The 20,872-nt window shown below is 43.0% G+C and overlaps 1 protein-coding gene across 2 annotated transcripts in view; it reads left to right on the plus strand.

Moving 5' to 3' along the window:
* The window catches only part of NT5DC3 (5'-nucleotidase domain containing 3), a 56,532-nt gene that overhangs the window by 29,571 nt on the left and 6,089 nt on the right, over positions 1–20,872 (plus strand). For both annotated transcript variants that reach the window (XM_045553089.1, XM_045553090.1), the window contains 9 exons: positions 6,716–6,806; positions 8,078–8,215; positions 10,446–10,506; positions 10,633–10,735; positions 10,880–10,981; positions 13,999–14,080; positions 15,076–15,162; positions 16,769–16,909; positions 20,563–20,627. In XM_045553089.1, the coding sequence (XP_045409045.1) occupies positions 6,716–6,806; positions 8,078–8,215; positions 10,446–10,506; positions 10,633–10,735; positions 10,880–10,981; positions 13,999–14,080; positions 15,076–15,162; positions 16,769–16,909; positions 20,563–20,627 (870 nt within the window). The remainder of the gene's footprint in view (positions 1–6,715; positions 6,807–8,077; positions 8,216–10,445; positions 10,507–10,632; positions 10,736–10,879; positions 10,982–13,998; positions 14,081–15,075; positions 15,163–16,768; positions 16,910–20,562; positions 20,628–20,872) is intronic.

Raw genomic sequence — 20,872 nt, forward strand, 5'->3', positions numbered from 1 at the left:
ATCAAACACTAGAAATTATTCCTTCTCTCTAACTTTATGTTTGTGCCCATTAACCAACCTCTCTTCATCCCCCCATCCCACTACCCTTCCCAGCCTCTGGTAACCACCATTCTGCTCACTATCTCCATGAGATCCATTTTTTTTTTTTTTTTAGCTCTCACATCTAAGTGAGAACATGTGATATTTGTCTTTCTGTGCCTGACTTATTTTACTTAATATGATGTCCTCTAGGTTCATCCATGTTGTTGCAAATAACAGGATGTCATCTTTTTAATGACTGAATAATATTCTATTATGTATATATGCACATTTCCCTTATCCATTCATCCATTGATGAACACTTAGGTTGATTCCATACCTTGACTATTGTGAATAGTGCTGCAATAAACACGAGAGTGCAGATATCTCTTTGATATACTGATTTCCTTTCTTTTGGATAAATACCCAGCAGTGGGATCATGTGGTAGTTCTGTTTTTAGTTTTATGGGGAACCTCCATACTGTTTTCCATAGTGGCTGTACTAATTGACATTCCCACCAACAATGTATGAGTTCCCTTTTCTCTGCATCCTTGGCCAGCATTTGTTATTTATTTATTTATTTTTGTCTTTTTGATAATATACATTGTAACTGGGGTGAGATATCTCATTGTGGTTTGGATTTGCGTTTACCTGGTGATTGGTGATGTTGAGCATTTTTTCATATACACGTTGACCGTTTGTATGTCTTCTTTTGGGGAATGTCTATTCAAGTCCTTTGTCCACTTTTTAATGGGATTATTATTTTTTATTTGTTTTTTTCTGTTGAGTTCCTTATATACCCTGGTATTAATCCCTTCTTGGATGGGTTGTTTGCCAATATTTTCTACCATTCTGTAGGTTGTCTCTTCACTCTGTTGTTTCCTTTGCTGTGCAGAAACTTTTTAGCTTGATATAATCCTATTTGTCTATTTTTGCTTTTTTTGACCATGGTTTTAAAATCTTAGCCAAAAAATTGTTGCCCAGACCAACGTCTTGAAGAGTTTCCCCAATGTTTTCTTCTAGTAGTCTCATACTTTCAGCCTTACTTTTAAATCTTTAATCCATTTTGATTTGATTTTTGTATATGGTGAGAGACGGGGATCTAGTTTCATTCTTCTGCATATAGTTACCATTTTTCCTAGTAGCATTTATTGAAGAGATTGTCCTTTCCCCATGTATATTCTTGGTGCCTTTGTTGAAAATCAGTTGGCTGTAAATGGCTGCAAATGCAATTTATTTCTGAGTTCTCTGTTCTGTTTCATTGGTCTTTGTGTCTGTTTTTATACCAGTACCAGGCTATTTGGTTACTATAGCTTTGTAGTATGTTTTGAAGTCAGGTAGTGCGATGCCTTCAGCTTTGTTCTTTTTGCTCAGGATGCTTTGGCTCTTTGGGGTGTTTTGTGGTTCAGTATACTTTAGGATTGTCTTTTTCTATTTCTGTGAAGAGTGTCATTGACATTCTGATAAGAATTACATTGAATCTGTAAATCACTTTGGGTGTTGTGGACATTTTAACAATATTAATTCTTCCACTCCATGAATATAGGCTATTTTTCCATTTTTGTGTGTGTGTATACTCTTCAGTTTCTTTCATCAGCATTTTATAGTTTTCATTTTAGAGCCCTTTTACTTCTTTGGTATTCCTAGGTATTTTTCCTAGGTATTTTTTCATTTTTTTGGTAACTTGTCTTGTTTACTCTTAAGCCAGGTGATTATTTTCTTCTTGTATAGTGTTTGGTTTTTCTTAGATTTAATAGTAATTTCATTTTTTGTTTGCTTAGTTCTCTGTGTATCTCTGATTATTTCCACATGTTCCGTCATAAATGTCAAGCATGTATTTATTTTCTAATAATTCAAATGTTTTCAATAATCTGTGTTACTTTTTTTTTTTTTTTAATTGACTATCCCTCTCCTGTTCTGATCTGGTTTGGTTGCTTGTCCTGGGATTTGCCTTTGTCACTTTCCCTGTTTCCTGGTTTCCATCTCTTCCTCTTTCTGGCTTTACTTCCTCATTTTGCTGGAGCATATCCTCTAGCAGTTTCCTGGTGCCTTGTGGTGCTGAGCCTTTCTGGAGATCGGTGGCAGTTAACCAGTTCTTGTTGGTGTCCCCTTGCAGGCCTCTGTTCTCAGTGTTGTTAAGTCATCTTCCTCCTTCCTTCTTTGCATCCACTATTTGTCTTCCCACGTCTTGTTGAGATGTCTTATCCATTGCCATCTTTGCTCTCATTTCCTATCTCATTGTAATGGTGTTTCAAGAGGAGGTGACGGAGATGATAATAATATCAGTAATAATAAATAGTGGCTAACAAATATTGAGTCTTGCTGTGGGACGGGCACTGTTATAAGGGTTTTATCTAAGTTCACTCATTTGATCCTTAAAATAACCTCATGAAGTGGGTACTATTATCAGTCCCAGAGATGTTAAGTAACTTGCCCAAGGTCACACAGCAAATAATTGCCCTGGGCTAGAGTTCGGACCTGGGCAGTCTGGCTCCAGAGTCTGTGCTCTTGGCCAGCCATGCTGTGGTGAGGGCTAATTGGAGTCCCTCAGCATATCTTTTTTCCAGAGGGTAATGAATCTGTTTTAATCTATACTATTAAAAATAATCTTTCCATTTATTTTGTAAGTAACTTAGGTATATTAAATATAACTGAATGCTTTGGTGCACATGTCTCATTTTCTTAGCAAAAATCTCTAGAAGTAAAATTGCTGGGTGAACATGTTTATTCATTTTAAGGCTTTTGAAATGGCTTAAATGACTTCCAGAAAGATTATACCACTCCCAAGAGACTTACTTTTCAGTTTGAAGTTGTTTCTGTACTTAACATATTCCAAATTTTAATTTCCTCTTCTCTAAACCACCTAAGTGGACATTCATTCATTCATGCATGCATTCATTCTGTCAACCTAAATAGCACACAGAGGCTCTCTAAAAGAAAATATATTTATTTGGGAATAGAGCATTGCAGTGGGAATACGCATGCCATAGTAAACTATGTGTGTATTCAGGGAGGTAAAAGAAGACTAAGGTTTTTAAAGGAAAAAGTGAGAAAGATTAGGTAATTGTTTTTGCAATAATTATCCTTGGCTGCAAAGATCAGTAACAAGGGTGACACCAGTCCAAGGTTGAGCAGGCAGTTGCTGGACGGATGTCCTTGCAGAATTATTTTTTGTGTAAGATTGTGATAGCCTTTGTGCAAGGTTGTAGTTTTTGCAATCTTTTGTGATAGTTTTTATAAGGCATACAAGTGTGAGAACCTACTTTTCCCAGCCTTTCTTGGCTCTATTTGTTAGGGTTTTCTTAATATTAGTGACTCCATTTTGGTTCTGACAACTTTCACAATTCCCTTTTTCACTCCTTACTAGTAGCTGCCAATGTTTGCCCCAAATTATTCTAGCAGTGGCGGTGGGGGGAGGGATAAGGAAGGCAAGGTTGTCCGTGTTTATGGAAATCCTCACCAGATCTTTTGGTTCTGTACCTGCATTGTTTTCTGCAGTGCAGCCCATCCTGGACATTGTTGCTAGACTAATCTCCCTAAATCATTACCCCCAACTCCCCGCTCCTCTGAAACCCTGGATGGCTTGCTACTGTCTGCTGAATGAAGTCCAAGCTTTAGGCTCAGGCTGAGGTTTGAGATTTTTATCAACCTACTCTAAACCCTCAGCTTCCTCTTCTTCCAGACACAGATCCTTTACGTATTGGAATGGCTGAGACTCTTGGTTGCAAGTGACTGAAACCCAACTCAAACTGGCTTCATCAAAAACACAATATTGGCTTACATTTGTACAGCCCAGGGACAGCGCTCCTTGCAGGAGTGGCTGGCTCCAGGGGCCAGATGATGATTGTCAGAACTCTTTCCTTCTCCTGGCTGTCTTCCTCTCATGTGTGCCTCATTCTCAGGCAGGCCCCTCTGTGTGGGGACCCCTGGCAATATCAGGCTGTCATCCCCCCAGCACCAGGTTGAGAGGACAGAGGAGCTTTGCTTCTCTACGATTCGGCCAGAGTCTCAGGACTGAATCTCATCGGAATGGGTCATGTGCTTGGTCCTGAACCAATATGATGAAGGGGGAATAGACACCGGGCAGGCGAAAACAGCACATGGATTCTTTTCCTCTGAGTTCGTTCTCCTTTCTCACACTTGGCAATGGCTCCTGCTGGCATCGTTCCACCATGACGCAGTTTTCCCTCCTCTCTGCTTCTTGAAATGCCACCAACCCTTAGTAGCCAACTGGTGCTGAGTCCTCCCCTCACTTTGCCAGCCTGCAGGGGTCTGTGTCTCCTCTCTTGTGGTCCACACCATCCTTAGGACTCCTTATCATCTTCTTTCTTCTGCTTATTTATGAAAGTGTCCCTCGGGTTGAGGAGTATGGCAGGAGGAGCCCGCCGAGGCGTTAGGGGGGAAGGAGGGTCAGAGTTTGGCCGTGGGAGTTCACTGTGGCATCAGTGCTGAGCGTGGGTGTGGCAAGCTGAGCCCTAGAGTTCCTGGGTGTGAACCCCAGCTCTACTGCTCACACCTTTGTGGTCTTGAACAAGTTCTGGCTCCCCTGAAAGCTTTGCTTCCCTCCTCTGTAAAACAGCCATGGTTCCAGTGCCAGCCCCAGGGGCAGCCTGTTGGGAAGATGAAGCATGCTTGGAACAGTGCCCAGAGTTTTATGGGCACGCAGAAATGTCACTTCTCTTTCCCCCGAGAAAGCATCATGAATGAGAGAAGGGTGGGAAGAAAGTATCAGCCTCCACCTCGCTTGTTCCCGAACTGCAGGGGCCTGTTCTACCCCAGAAAGGCTGGGAGTGTTTCCATCACAGTCCCACCAACGGCATTGACAGCGCTTACTGTAAAGCAGCCGTTCTGTGTGTCATAGCTCCTTGAATCTGCTCAGGGACGTCAGGGAGTAGGCACCCTTGTTATTCCCTGCTTTAAGGATGAAGACGTTGGGACCCAAAGAGGCTACTTGTCACGGTGATACCCCTAGTAATTATGGGAGCTGGGATTTGAACCCCGGGCAGGCTTGTTCGCATCTGTGCTCTTAACCTCCCCGTTTCTCATAACCCCGCACAGGGCTGGAGGAAGGGGCTTTCAGTTTGATTTCAGAGCTGGTGCAGGCAGCATTCAGATGTGGCAGAGCACTCTGCCATCTGCCCGTGCCTGTCGCGGTTCCGCTTGACTCTGCGTTTGCTGCAGCTGCCTCCTGGGGAACGCAGCTGCCTGGAGCCGACTGATTCCACCACCTCTTCCGAGCTGACATTTGGATGCCTGGCCCTTAAAATTGCAGCCTGTGTGTGGTGGCAGCAGTGGCTTCCAAAGGCCTTGGGCCTGAGTGTCAGGCAGGGAAATAACTCTCACCTGGCAGAATCTCCCCACTTTTTATATCACCTCTCTGAGCATTAGAGCCTTGGGAGTGCTGGACGCCTGCCCGTTGCTACGCAGCGAGAGCTCTTCCCAAGGTCACTGCCTAGAATGATCTGGTTTAGTGCCAGTGGCTTATCTGATTTCTGGAGCAAAGATAAGGGGAGTACAGTGCTGCTTTTATTTTCAAAGGCCAGTAGTTGTAGCAACTTAATCAAGATCAAAGGCAAAATATTACTGAATGTACTCAGATACTTTTAGAAGTAACATGGGGGACGGAGATTGGAGGAAAGCGGTTGAAGTGATATTTTCATTAACATCACACATCAAGACATAAACTACATTGTATACATATTTTAATATGGGCCCTGTGGTTTTATATGCTAAGCAACCCATTTCATTGGTGCCTATTTCTCAAGCACTCTGTCCTCTACAGAGTGGGTGCCAGAGCAGATGTGTCCCCTCATCACCCTCTGGGATGGGCAAGTCCAGGTGAGCAGATGCCTGAGCACAGCGCTGATGGTAGAGGCAGGGGCGAAACCCTGGCCACTGACTCCAAAATTCTTTTTTTTTTTTTTGCTGTATGGGGAGGGGCTGGATTAATTTGCAAATTCCAGAGGCGGACAGATGGTGGATGTTACTTTGGCTTTTTACAGATGAAGAAATGGGCTTTCAGTGCCACAAAGCATTTGGGGTCCTTCCCTGTCCAAGATGGTGGTGCCATTGGGCTTCCTGCCTCATGTCACAGGGTTTAGTCCACTGAGCCACGTGTGTGACATTCCACCCTCAGCACCTGTCTCAGGAGAGTATTGGGGGGCAGCAGGATGTTGATGGAGATAAAAATAGCCTTTTTCTATCCTAATGTATTAAAATCACTTAAAAAGTGGTCCCAAAGCAAGTCATTAGGAAGCCTTGTGCTTTAGTAGTTTAAGAGCCTGGGGCCTAGAGCCGGAAAGCCTGGATTCTAATCCTGACCCACTACTTTCTACTTTGGTGACCTTGCCAAGGTATATGATCTTTCTGTGCCTCAGTTACCTCAGCTGGAGAATGGGAAGACTATTCGTGCCTCCCTTCTAGGAACACTGAGGAGTAAGTGTGATTCACATCTGGCATATAGTAGATGCCATGTAGCATTAGCTATTATTATTCTTGCTCTTGTTACCAACAGAATGGTAATAGTGGTGATGGTAGTAGTGTCTTGCCTGTTATTTGTAGCATTTACTTGTGGCACATTTGCCTCATGGTGACAGCAGTGTCTGGCACCCAGTTGTAAGATCCCAGCAGTGGACAGAGGTCTGAAAATCGCTCTCTCCAGGTGAGCTCTTTAACAACACTGTCTGATTTTTCCAGAGGCCTCAGTGTTGTCCCTGATGAAGAAGTGATTGACATGTATGAGGGGTCCCACGTGCCCTTGGAACAGATGAGTGACTTTTACGGAAAGGTAATGAGAAGCACTTTATTTACTTACAGCAGCTCGTCTTTCTCCTTCTTAAAACACGGCCTCAGAGATACAGGAGCTTGAACGGCTAGTCTCACCTCCTGCGTGTGAGGAAAGGACAGGGAGATTTGAGACTGTGCTTTGAGAGGGGCCAGTATGTCATGATTCTCCTTTCCTAAGCCCTTCCTCCCTGCCTGGTGGAGGCTCTTCTCACCTCCCTCGTGCCTGGCCCTATTTGCCCCCACATTCGGGAGTGTCCCTGCTTGCTGGAATGGGGCTCAGCAAGGACCAGGGGCTGTCGGTGCCCAGATGTCGCTTCCCCTGAGCCATGGCTGCAGAATGCCAGAGATTGATGGCCACGCGGTGACCCTTTTTCCCTTAAGGGAAACCCCTGCTTTTCTAACTTTTGTGGTTCTCTTTGCTCTCAGAAGTTTTGCTTCTTGTCATATGAGAGGCACTCACTTGTTCACCTTGTCCAAATGAAATGGAAGATGCCCAGTCAGTCAGTAAACTTCGTACAGACGGCCCCTAACTGACGATGGTTCAACTTAACAATTTTTTGACTTTGCAAGGGTGTGAAGCCATTGCAATTTCAATGTCAATGACAGTATTCAGTAAGTGACATGAGATAGTCAACACTTTATTATAAAATAGACTTTGTGTTAGATGGTTTTGCTCAACTGTAGGTTAATATAAGTGTTCTGAGCATGTCTAAGGTAGGCTTGGCTAAGCGATGATGTTTGGTAGGTTAGACTTATAAATGCACTTTTGACTTGTGACGAGTTTATCAGGATACAACGCCATCGTTAAGTGGAGGAGCATCTATTGCATAAATTGCAAGCATTCAGAGAAAGCTATTTTTTAAGCTTAAATATGGACTGCAAGGGTGTGCTCCAGTTCAGGAGAGTTAAGTGGCTTTGTATACTGTCACATGGGCAATAATCTATTTTCCAGCTTTCCTGTGTTTCCTGAAAGAACATGAACTTGAAGTTGGACGAGCACACGAGAGCGTGGGAAGGGAGGGCGGTCAGACTCTTGGAAATCAGGGCATTTCCGTGGACATTGTAGTCATGCTTAGAGCAAGACATCAGGAACAAGGGGAACATTTTACTTTTTTCTTAGAATTTTCCTTTTTCAATGGAGAGGCTTCTAAATGTTGATGACCAGAGGCCCCCTGACTTCTAAGAAGTCTTCCTTGTCCCTAGCGCTTTGTTGCAGGTGGCTCTGCCACTGGTATGGGCCCCGTTTCTAAAGCACCTCCTCCCTGTCCGCAGAGTTCCCACGGAAACACCATGAAGCAGTTCATGGACATCTTCTCCCTGCCCGAGATGACCCTCCTGTCCTGTGTGAACGAATACTTCCTGAAGAACAACATTGACTATGAGCCCGTTCACCTGTACAAAGATGTCAAGGTTGTATCGACAGTGAAATTACGGGGCTGTGTCTCTCTCAGCTTTGCAGGGGAAGTAACTGAGCCTTTAGCCTCATTTCTAGGTTAGGTGCTTTAAATAGTCTCTGAGCTGGGATCTCTTTGCGGTTTAACCTTGAAAATTGTAAGAAAGACGTTGTTAACATCAGGAGAATTGGAAATCAGTCAAGTTTTTTGTTAAGACAAGATGGTGCTCACGCTACTGTCTGGGTTTCTAATCAGAAGGCCAGGGCAGTGCACCCGGCCAAAGAGATGAGAGGGGACTGCGTGGGCTGTCCTTTCCTCATGAGAAGAGATGACGTTCATGCCCCAGGCTGAAGTTTCCCAGAGGGGACACCTTTCTTTCTTGCCCACAAACGTTCCATGTGGCTCTCTGAGGCCCTGCAGAAGCCATGCAAGAATCCGGTCTGAGACGGATAGGGACAGATGGGAACATTTATATGCACATACACAGCACATCCTTAATGTCTGTAGGTTCTCGGTAACTGTGACTTTAAGTGAAACCGCATACAGCTGGTCCTGGAACAATGCCGTTTTCTTCAATGTCATTTTGTTATAATGTGGATGAGGGGAAGAAAATTGGTTTTGTTATATGTCATTTCTCTTAAAGTTGCACTTTTCTAAGAACCTATCAAAAACATTGAGGACTTACTGTACACATTATTTGTATTTATATGTTTATATATTTAAATTTATATTTATACTGACATGTGTTTATATACATTCTTTCAGCTGTATGAATTTTCAGTACTAAAAGATATCTTTATGTCATTTATTTATATATATTTATAATAACATGATACTTATAAATATATACTTATATGTAATATATATTTATTTAAAATATATTTTAGAAAGATATGTTTATATACTAAAATATTTTTATTATATGTTTATTGACTAATTTTAAATTTTGACTGCCCCAAATCCTGGGTTTTAGGAAGATAAAGGATGGATTATAGTTTCTCAACAACAGTCTGGTATTATCTGAACTAAATATAAATATTTGGCTTCTGTTCTTTTTGTTACACAGATATTTCGTCTTTAAAAATCTTTAAGAATCACTTGTAGCAACATTTTGCATTCTTGAGGCAAGATGTTTATTTGAAAGTCCAGTTTTTACTACAAGTATTACTACCATTAATAACAAGTTACGTAGAGTTTACTAGGTTGCAGGCACTGTTCATGCATGTTAACTCACTAAATAGTCACAGTAATGCCTTGAGGTAGGTACTATTATTATCCCATTTTATGGAGAAAGAAATTGAGGCACAGAGAGGCTAAGTAACTTGTCCCGGGTCACACAGCTAGTAAGTAACAGAATCTTGATTTTAAGCCAGGCAGTCCAGCTTGCATTTAATCACTGCTGTCTGCTGCTGGTGTGAAATTGAAACAGGCCTGTGCGGAAAGGTAATTGGGGTTGAGATTACAGTCCAGAAGTGCCCACTCTTGACAGAAGTCTCTCACCAATCATCGAAGGCTTCGGCACAGTTTTGCTTGCAGCCCAGTCTCTTGCTACTGGCTCTAGAAAGTTTCCATATGCCTCTAGGAATGCCTCCCTGGAGAGACCCTGTGCCCTGCCACCTGCAAGTTTCACTCTGCTTGATACCCACCAACCATCAAGCTGCCACACCCCTGAGCCTACAAAGGGTTAATCATCTCTTCCTTCTCCTCCTCTCCTCCCGATTCCTGTGCCTGCCAGTTGGACCACATGTCTATCTGAGCTACAGTCTGATTGACGGTTCTTGCCCTACTGGTAATACCAAAGAGAGAAGGAGGAACCTGGTATCTGTTTGTCTCTGCCTCTCATTCCAGGTTACAGAATCTACTGTTGGGGTCTAGGGATGGAGACGGGTGCAAAGATGAGAAGAGCAATCACTCCCTCTGTCTAGATGAACTGGCATCGTTTGTTCACAACACTGCGTATAAATTACTGTTTATCCTCTGGGACTTCACTCAGAATTGTTCACACCAGTTACCTCTTCCAAGTGACCCTTTTGAAAAGCGCGTTGGAAACCACCACTATCACCATGGAAACTTACGCTTTGCCCGAGGGGCCGCCTGTGATAACTAGACCAGAATTTAGATTTTGTTGAGTGCCCGGCTTGTCAGATTTCTAAAGACAGAAGTCATCACGACTGCCGTTTCACTTGTACTGTCACTCAGGCCATCTCAGTTACACTCTTACTGATGAAAAATGTATCTTTTAACAGGATTCAATTCGAGACGTCCACATCAAAGGAATTATGTACAGAGCGATCGAAGCAGATATTGGTATGTGCTCGAGAGTGTCACGCTGTGCCTAAGACAGTGCTGGGCCCATATTCCCCATTAAGTAGGTGCTTGTAGATTGACTGATTTCATGCTGAGTCTGTGTGTGAATTCTTCTCTTCCCCTTAGAAAAGTACATCTGCTACGCTGAGCAGACCCGTGCAGTGTTGGCCAAACTGGCTGATCATGGCAAGAAGATGTTTCTCATCACCAATAGCCCCAGTAGCTTTGTGTAAGTTGTTTTGTGTTTCATTGCTAGCTTCGGGCTCATTTCCTGTATTCCATTTATTTTCTCAGTTGGAAATTGGAAAGAAAAAGATGCAAAAATAGTCAATCTCTTTAATGTTAGACTGACCTGGCTGATTTCTTGTCCTAGGGACAAAGGGATGAGTTACATTGTTGGGAAAGACTGGAGGGACCTGTTTGATGTGGTCATTGTTCAGGCCGAGAAGCCAAACTTCTTTAATGATAAGCGGAGGTGAGTGACTTTCTTTCTAGGAGACTAGATTTTATTCCTTTGCTGCTGTGAATACATATGTAGTGTGTCTTGGTAAAATTCAGTTGCAAAATCATGAGCATCTGAGATTGTAGCTTTAGATTTTTAACCTTTCTAGCAAGTAATTGCAAGGAGGGTGAGATGAGTACACAGCAGACAGCTTGCACGCATTAAAATGGTTCTCAGTTCAAATGGGGCTGCTTCAGACCTATGAGTCAGGCTTTAAGAAAATGATTGACAGCGATGCAAAATCCAAATTTAATATCCTATAGTAAATTAGGTCTTTAGATGCAGATGCATTGTGAAGCATAAGAAAACAATAGCAACAACAAACTACCTGGTGGGCATCTCTTTAAATAGAGCTCTAATTGGTGCATTTAAAATTGCAATTGGATTTTGCAAAGCTTCTCTGCAACACAGCTTTTGCATCAGGTGGAGAAAATCTCCGTCATGTCTTATACAATATCTTCCTGCCACAGTAGCCTTGGGAAATGGGGAATTGGGGAAGTTTTGGGTTGTAACAGGGACTGGGGTTGCTGTTAGTATTTAGAGAGTGGAGGCAGGGATGCTGAAATATCTTTTAATGTGTGGGACAGACCTGTTCCCTCCAAAATGTCCATTGTGCTGAGAATTAGTACACGAGGCTTCTAAAAATAACTCATATAATAATGGCCTATTTCTGAAACACTTTCACCCACATTTATCTATTCTGTAGTTGATAACAGCCTTTTCCTCTCTGTTAGGTAATTTAAGGCACCAGAGTGTGGTGCCCTGCAGTTAGTGTTGAATGCATTAAATTCCTTTTGTGATGCTAAGTTCCAGTTTTCCACGTGTCACGGTGACTCCTGAAGAAGAGGCAAACCCAGGAACTGTGTGCAGGGACTGAAAAATACTTGGTGGGATTCAAGAGAATGAAGGAAAAGCTAGAGCATGATCAAAAATAGCTACAAGTACTGGCTTGCTGCTTTGTCACTGTTTCGTCCCAGCTGTAGCTGTGGCTGGAGTCACCCCAAAAGCAGTGGCTGGGGGAGTTCCCGCAAGTGAGTTCCCCATACTGTCCCAAAATGGGGTCAGTTGGGATTCCAAAGAAAGAAGCACTAAACTCCAGGGTGATTGGCCCAAATCATTTCTTAGGGGAATGAACTTACGAGGGGGCTGCAGCGTATCCTTGGGCTGACAACAAGAGAAAGGGGTGTTCTTCCTGGGTGTGTCGGCCATGCAGGGGCCAGGGTGTGGAGTTTATATGAGGGTTTAAGGAATTTGGCTCAGGGTTGGGGCTAGCTTCTTTTGGTGTTTAGGGCAACAATCTAAACACCCTCATCAGTGTCTGGGAATGTTTAGGGCCCAGCTTGGGTTCAAGCCTGCAGGGGAAAACATGCAGCCGGCAGGGTCTCAGAGCTGTCACGGCACTGCCCATCAGGACAGAGAAAGAAGCTGTGGGGCCCTGGGGAACCCTGCAGTCCTTGATAAAATGCTCTCAAGTGTTTTCTTAGTAGATTCCGGGGTGTGGTAGGAGAAGGGCCCCTTTCTCCTCTCCTTTGTTAGGTTTGTACACAGTGGAGGCGCAGTGTCCTGGACTCTTCTCCTTGTGTCAGGGGGTGGTCACACATCTATTTTGCCTTCGTTCTGGAAGCCTAAAATAATAGCTGAATAATCCTCCATCTGTGTTCATCCTGTGTTATTTATAATAAAGAGAGGCCAGAAACAACCTAGAGGCCCCACAGGAGGAGACTAGTTGAATTCAGAGCATCCATAGGAGGGGATATTATGCTGCCATGAAAAATGATTTGGAAAAAAAGCAGTGAACATGTTTTAGTGCTGTAAAAGATATACTTAGGAATATGTAATCACATGGGAAATTGCTCCCAATATTAGAGAAAAAGGTTATAAATAATTATACGCAAAGTGATCTTCATTTTATGTTCATAACATAAGAGAAAGATAACAGATTTTATGTAAAGATTGAAAGATAAGTAATGTTAAGTATTTATACCTGGGTGCCGGAATTATGGGTCACTTTCCTTTTTTTTTTGAGACAGAGTCTCACTTTGTTGCCTGGGCTAGAGTGAGTGCCGTGGCGTCAGCCTAGCTCACAGCAACCTCAAACTCCTGGGCTCAAGCAATCCTCCTGCCTCAGCCTCCCGAGTAGCTGGGACTACAGGCATGTGCCACCATGCCTGGCTAATTTTTTCTATATATATTTTAGTTGGCCAGCTAATTTCTTTCTATTTTTAGTAGAGACGGGGGTCTCGCTCTTGCTCAGGCTGGTCTCGAACTCCTGACCTCGAGCGATCCACCCACCTCGGCCTCCCAGAGGGCTAGGATTACAGGCGTGAGCCACCGGGCCTGGCCCACTTTCCTTTTCTTCCTTGTGTTTTTCTGCATTTTCCAGATTTTCTACAGTGAGTTTATAGTTTTCTAATCAGGAAAACAATCAGGTAAAAAAATTACCTTTTTTTTTAAGGTAACAGTTATTGTTACCTTGTGGCAAAGGGAGACCCTCAAGGTGAGGAATGAGGCCCTATCTCTGCTTCCCCATTAACATGGTAACATAGTGCTCCTGGCCCTCTGATTTGCTTTTTATCTGATGTGGCTGAATTTCAGTTATAAAGCTGGATAAATGCACTGAGGTAGTATTTCTGAAAGCTTTTCTTGGAGGTCTTCTGCTCAGACACGTTTGAGAAATCTGGGCGAAAGAAGTTTTCTTTACAGCAAGGGCTTTTCAGAGCCCTGAGTAACTTTGAAATAGGGGCATGCGTACTGCATAGTGTTTTTTCAAATTTATTTAACTCTGGAATTCTTTTTTTCAGGAGACACCTTTGGGCACTGGGGTGTATTGTACTAGGCCAGGGAACGTGGTGGTGGCGTTTTGGTTTCAGTGGTTTTTTAGGTTTGTGGAGGGGCTACTTCCTGTTATCAGTGGGAATTGTGTAGTATTTCATAGAGCAGACGGCCAGTACTACTCCGTATGTTGTAATGTTTCCCATTTCTGTTGTTAGACCTTTCCGAAAGATGAATGAGAAAGGTGTCTTACTCTGGGATAAGATCCACAAGTTGCAGAAAGGCCAGATTTACAAGCAGGTATCTCATGACTGGTTTATCCTTTTTGTTGCTTTGCTTTGCGGCCAGTAATCGCTAATAGCCCCCATTCATTGAGGCTGACTCTGTGCCTGGCACGGCTCTGGGTACTTCCCTGGAATCGACTGTTGATAACTTGATGGTAAACTGAGGCTGAAGTCAATGTATTTTCAATATGCAAATATCTAAACTGACTCCAAATTGAACAGTTTTTAAAAACAAAATTTGAAGCATTACTTTCATAGTATATAAAATTTAAGATACCAGTAATAAACCTTGGATCTTTCTCTTTAAAGAGCATTTAATCATGGCATATTATTCTCCCCAGTTAGCAATTATTTTCTTCCTATATGTGTTTTATGTATAGTTTTAATATATTTTGGTATTGCATAAGGCTCTCAACTGTTTGAATGAATGATTGAATTGCTGACCATTATTATGTTACTGAAGTTAGTTTTTTTTAATTAATACTGATCCATTATTGGTGAATTTGGCAATAAGTACATTTTCTAGGCCTTGAAAAATTAGCTTTGATACCGCCATTCCACTTTTAGCAAATTAGCCTAAGAAAGTTAAGACGTAGCCAATAAAACTTTGCTACAAAAATGTTTATCATGAAGTTACTCCAAAATAGATAACATGACTGTCCAACACCAGGGATTGGAAAAACGGATCATAGTACTTCTTAGCTACTGTGATTACCTGGCAGATTAATACCAACATGGGAAGACGGTCACAGCATGTTTAGTGGTATAACTTTTGTTACAAAGAGGTGTATATACTATGAATACTTCCTGAAAAGTGCATTGGACATAGAAGAGAGGCCTGGAAGATTTCCCATGAAGATACTTTTATCTTTATATTTTGATATTTAAAATAAGTTATAAACCAAAAAAAATTTTTTTAAGTTTTAAAAAAAAATAGGTGTTTTGGACTGTGGGTTATACAGGTCTCTGTCTATCCTATGATACAATATCTATATTTTTCCCTTACTGCAGGGTAATTTATATGAGTTTTTGAAGCTTACTGGTTGGAGAGGATCCAGAGTGTTGTATTTCGGTGACCATATATACAGCGACCTGGCGGTGAGGAGCCTTTGTTTCCTCTTTCTTTGCTGCGGGACAGACATGTTAGTCTCACTTATGAGGGATTTCTCTTTTGTTTAAGGTCATTTTGATGGTTTCATAAAAACTAGGAGTAGGCCACATTTGTTTTATGTCTCATTTTTCACAGGAGGGATAATAGTCATGAGAAAGATCAATTTTAGGGAAATCATAGAAATCAATAATCTACTCAGTTCATCAGAACAATCTTTCCATTTAAATAATAAGAAATAAACACCATATTCTTTCCTTTTCCTTTTATCAATGCATAAAAAACATAAATAAAATTTACCCGTGAAAGTTTGCCACCTTTGGGAATATTTAAAAGAATGTGCTGTAGATTTTCATGCGTTATAGGAGAAAGAAATATTGAAAGGCTTAAAGAAATTGAACCAGTGAAGAAGGTAGACATCCTTACACAGGGCCTAGGATTCTAGCTTTAGGTGAGTAGTAGCCTCATTGAATCTTTAAAACTGTAAACCACATACTACTCCTTTCCTTAAAACTCTAAAGCCTTCCTTTCTCCCTCAGAGTAAAAGCCTGAGTCCCTATAAGTTTCCTGCTTGGTTTCTCCTTCCCCAGCCCACCTCTCTGAAGGCACCTCCTGCCTCTGCCCCTCTACTGCACTGTTCAAGGTTCTGGACTTGTCCCTGCCCCCTAGCATATTCCTGCCCCAGGGCCTTTGCATTTGCTGATCTTTTAGCCACAGTCTTTCTGCTCCCACATGTTTACATACTTTCACCCTCCTTCCCTTCAGATCTCTGCTCACATGCCCCTGTCTTAGCCTGGTCTTCCTAACCACCCCAGATAAAATGGTAACTTCCCTGCCCTCTTTCCTTCCCCCTTACTCTGCTTGATTTTTGTCCATTGTGTTTCTTACCACCTGCCATCGTGCATTCACTTGCTTATTTGTTGTCTGTATTTTCCATCTGGGCAGGGCTTTGTTGGGTTTTCTCCATTGCTTTATCCTCAGTGTGTAGAACAGGGCCTGGCAAATAGTGCTTGATAAATATTTGTCAAATGAGAAAATGAATGACCATCTAGTATGATGACCATTTATCTTAGATTTTCCAAGACAGAACTGATACTAGATATTCTGGTCTTTTGTCAAATCATGGGGTTACAATATTTGGAATGGAAAATGTAATCATGCATGCTTATGTCGTAGGGTCATTCCAAATCTGAGATTCCATGGTGCACCATAACCCAGAGCACCTGGCACGGAGGTCGGTGGGTGAACCGAATGAATGGAGACCTTAGCTAGTGTTTAGGCCGAGCCTCTTTCTGCTCCTGACCTCATTGTTTTTTCACAGACCGTGGTTAATGATTCCAGACCCTGTGTTTCTGCAGGCGTTTGTGAGTCACAGCAGTTATTTCCAGAACAGAAACTTTCTTGGGGTGAAATGGTCAAAGCCTGGGTCCAGACTGGTTTTAATTAAATATAATTCACCAAATTCAGCTTGGTTAATAACTAACCATTAACATCTAAAAAGGCATTAAATGAATGCCTCTTGTGTCCGGGAAAAGTAATGAGCTGGTATAGATTCTGTTGAGACTAATGCTGACTTTCTGTGATCTTTGCAATCAGGATTTGACCCTAAAGCACGGCTGGAGGACTGGTGCAATTATCCCGGAGCTGAGATCCGAGCTCAAAATCATGAACACGGAGCAGTACATTCAAACCATGACCTGGCTGCAGACCTTGACCGGGTTACTGGAGCAGATGCAGGTTTGGGATTTTTTTTTTCCCCTCTCATTTTTTCTTTAAGCCCAAAGTTAGTTCTCTGGTCAATATTACTTCAGGTACTTTCTGTTTAATTGTTATAAAGTATGTGGTTTAAGTTGTCGTCAGTAGACTATAGAATAACTACTGGGATTATTTTGCCCCGAAGGTAGTTGTGCCATTTTCCCTGGAGGGATCTTTAAAAATGCCCACTCGAGCCATTCAGAGCGTCTCTGTGGGGTTTGTGTAAGTGCAGGTGTCTGTTTACACTCCTCTGTTGGTGAAAACCCGGCGTCCTCACTTCCACGCTGAAGCCCCGTGATGAGCCCTCCTGTGGGGGGTGGCATTTGGGAAGCTCTGCCAGTGTTTGGGTCCAGTCCTGGTTCTGCCTTAACCTGCTGTGGGACTTCTCCATTTCTGGGCCTCGGTTTCCCCATCTGTGAAATGAAGGGTCCTGTGGAATGCATACTTCATTCCAGGCACCACGGCTTGCCGGAAAGAGTCTCAAAGCAAGAGTCAAGATCCCTGGGTTCAGCCTCCATTTGACTTTGAAGACAATACCTACAGCTTGCCAGCTCACTGCAGTTCTGTGACAGTTACCGTTTTCTGTAAGTTAGGCAGCAAGTTCTGGACAGTTGCTGAGGAGTGTCATTTCTATCGGTCATTTCCTGGCCTGTGGACGCTGCCCTCTGTTGCAGCCATGACCCCCTTACCCCCCCGGGCCCCTTCGTCCTTCGCAGGCTCGTGGCACCTTGCTTTCTCCCTTGGTCTAGCTTGCCTGCGCTGAGGCCATCGCAGCATGAGTGCGACTCTGTTAGGTTAAGGGCACAGACGCCCGCTCTCCTGGCTCACACACCTGCAGCCTGTGTCCCTGGCCTGTTGTCCACGCCTGCCCACTGCCTTTGGAAATGGCACGGCCCTGCCTTGCCTGCCCCAGCTGGCAGCCTCGTGGGAGAGGCTGGGCAATGAGCTCAGGCAGGGGCAGGCATTCCAGCTCGTGGGGCCCCGCACGTCCCCTGGGCCATTATGCGTTGGCTTCGTTGGTTCTTGGCACTTCTCTGATGAGGACTTACTGTTTCCCTTACTATGCCTGCCTGTGAGATGATTTTCTAAAAATATAAGGCATCAGTTCTGGATTACCGTAGCTTAGAGTCTATGTGTATGTCATACAATACTAATAGGTACTCTTGATGTGCCAGACATTGTGCTGAGTGCTTGCTGTATACACATTTAATAGTCACAGCAGTCCAGACTGGGTAGGTATGTTTTTTCTTTTTGGAATAAGGAAACTGGGTTTTTGAGAGGTGCGGTCCCGTGTCTGAGGTTGTAGAGTGAAAGAGCAAGACTTGAACCGAGGCCGTGCTTTTGAGCTCTTCCCTGGTTCAGAGGTCTCAGGTGTAGCCGAAGACTTTACTTACCGTAGGTGACGTCGCTCTGTGACCCCAGTAGTGGTCCCAAACACAACCACATGTAGATGGTGCCACTACATTTTAGCTTTGAGAACAGTTTTTTGTTTTCTTTTGTTTCCTCTGACATGTATAGAAAGTTGACGATTAAGAAGTGTGTGTTTTAGAGAATGGAAGCGCTGAAAATATATCTGCTGACTTGTAGAACTATATAAGGTATAGGGTGAGGGAAGGAAGCAAAGGGAATTAACATTTACATGCCATTTTATGGGAGAGAAAACTGAAAAGTGAGTTTTCCCGAATCACAAAGTTAGTGACTAGCGGCATCAAGCTGTTTGGAAGTGCAGTGGGAACTCCCTGTGTTCTGGACACCAAGGCCTTGACATTCGCTCCACTCACGGCAGCTCTCTGGAGTAGGCACTAACGCATCACCCGAGTTTTACAGAGGAAGAGCCTGCGGCACAGGGGAGAAAATGACTCGCTCCAGTAAGGGTGATGCTGGGACTCAGACCCCGGCCCTCTGGCTTTAGAGCCCTGACTCTGTTCTAACGCTTGGGCTCTAGCACCTTTCCCAGCCTCCTGTCGGGTTCACTCGGACATACAGGAGTGTGGCTGATAATTTAAGAAGACGTCCAAATGTGTTCCCCGTTACCCCTCCCTGTACTCCCTCTTCCTCAGCGTTCACCTGGAAAGGTCTGAGTTATTCCTTTGAGCCCCTGTCAGATGTTTCTAGAACTCCCCCTTGGGCATTATTTTCAGAGCATGTAGCACATTATTTGAACTATTTTCTGAGGAGAAAAATTGGTCCTTTGAGATTGGGTTTGATTGTTTTGGAGCCAGAGTGTCATTTGGAATCAAGTCTAATGAATTAACTAGAAGTGTATAATTTTTGGTTTTAAAAGAAGTGACTGTAACAAAGGAAGGTAATTTTTGTTAGCTGGCCTTGCTGTGCATTCCAGAATTCGGTTGTGGTTCACAGGGGTGGCTGGCATCGGTAGACTCTTCCCAGGTGGCCAGTCCCATGTGGAATTTTCTCATCTGGTTATGTATTTTGTAGAGCCTAAAATCTGTAGTGAATAATTTGTTGATTTGAAATGTGAAAATGAATTAAAAATAAGCTCATAGACCTACATCAAAACTCCCAGCAGGGCTAGGGCGGTAGACAGGTCCCCAGTAGTCCATAGCCAGTGGCCATTCAGTGGTAGCTGTTCCCTGGTGGTGTAGCTGGTGGTATTAGACCGTAAATCCAAATTGCAAGCTCAGTTGAGCAAGGTTTCTTCCTGAGTGGCGGAGACCCTTAGCAGGTGACCGTTAGTAGCCAAGCTGTTGCTCTGAGCAGATGTGATAAACAGAAGGGCCTTTTGGCTCCCGCGTCAAAAGCAGATGGTTTGCTTGTTTGGTATTTTCCTCTGGGTTCTAAGGTTACCCCTGTGGTCATGAATTGCAGGGAGCCCCACCTGTCCTCTGCGATCATGTGCACCTCTAATTCTGGCTTTAGTGTTTCTCATTAGCCACAAGAACCTTGGAAAGAGACTTGTGAGATTCCGTGTGTTAGGTTGTGGGCAGTTGTCATTTTCTTTTTGCCTTTTGCTCACATTTTGGCCCAACAGAAGGTTCTCTGCTTTTCTTTTTCATTGAGGTGCACTACCTTCTTGCTTTTTACAAAAAAATTATTATTTTTTTCTCTTAAGCACTTAAAAAGATAAAATATTAAAGAAAAAATTAAAACCATTTATAATCCTGCTACTCTTGCACAAATTAAAATTTTTTAATGTTGTTTTCCAAATACATGCTTGCAATTATATATGCTATTTCCATCTAGTGTCATTATATTTATACACATGTAGAATGTGTATAATAGGCAGTATGTATTAAGTACATATTTATATATGTAATACATATGTATAACAGATATATTACACACAAGCGTTATACACATATATTTTGTGTGGATACATATGCATTATGTTTATACATATTCTTTACTGATAGTTTAATAGCTTCATATAATATTCCACCTTAATTTGTTAAACCACATATCCAATGTTGGACATTTAAAACTTTTTTTTTTAAGTGAAGGAGGCAGGATTTCAATTGGGAAGTCTGAAAATGTATTATTTCATGCAAGTGCCTGCCTCTGAGACTTAAAGGAATACAGTTTCTCTAAGAAATGCTGCCCATTAAAAAATTCTCATTACCTAATGAGTTCATTTGAAACAGAAACAGTTGTAGTAATTGGCTTGTGTCATGCAGGTTCACAGAGATGCTGACTCGCAGCTGGTCTTGCAGGAGTGGAAAAAGGAGAGAAAGGAGATGAGGTAAGAGCAGCCTATTTTGAATGTGGTGGACCCCCCCACCTTGTCCTGGTTGTGCTCAGCCCTCTTGTGTTCCCCAGGGCCAGCCCATGGCATGCTCTCGAAACATCGTTTCTTAGCTCCCAGGTATGAATGTGCCTCCCTCAGTATCCAGAATCAGCTACCTGCCATTAGTGACAGGTGACATTTCCTTGAGACCAGCCATCACCTCTGTCATTCCTCCGGCCTTGCCAGAAGGCCATGGGACA

The sequence above is a fragment of the Lemur catta genome, chromosome 6 (genome assembly GCF_020740605.2).
Source record: "Lemur catta isolate mLemCat1 chromosome 6, mLemCat1.pri, whole genome shotgun sequence".
In the NCBI taxonomy this organism is placed as follows: Eukaryota; Metazoa; Chordata; class Mammalia; order Primates; family Lemuridae; genus Lemur; species Lemur catta.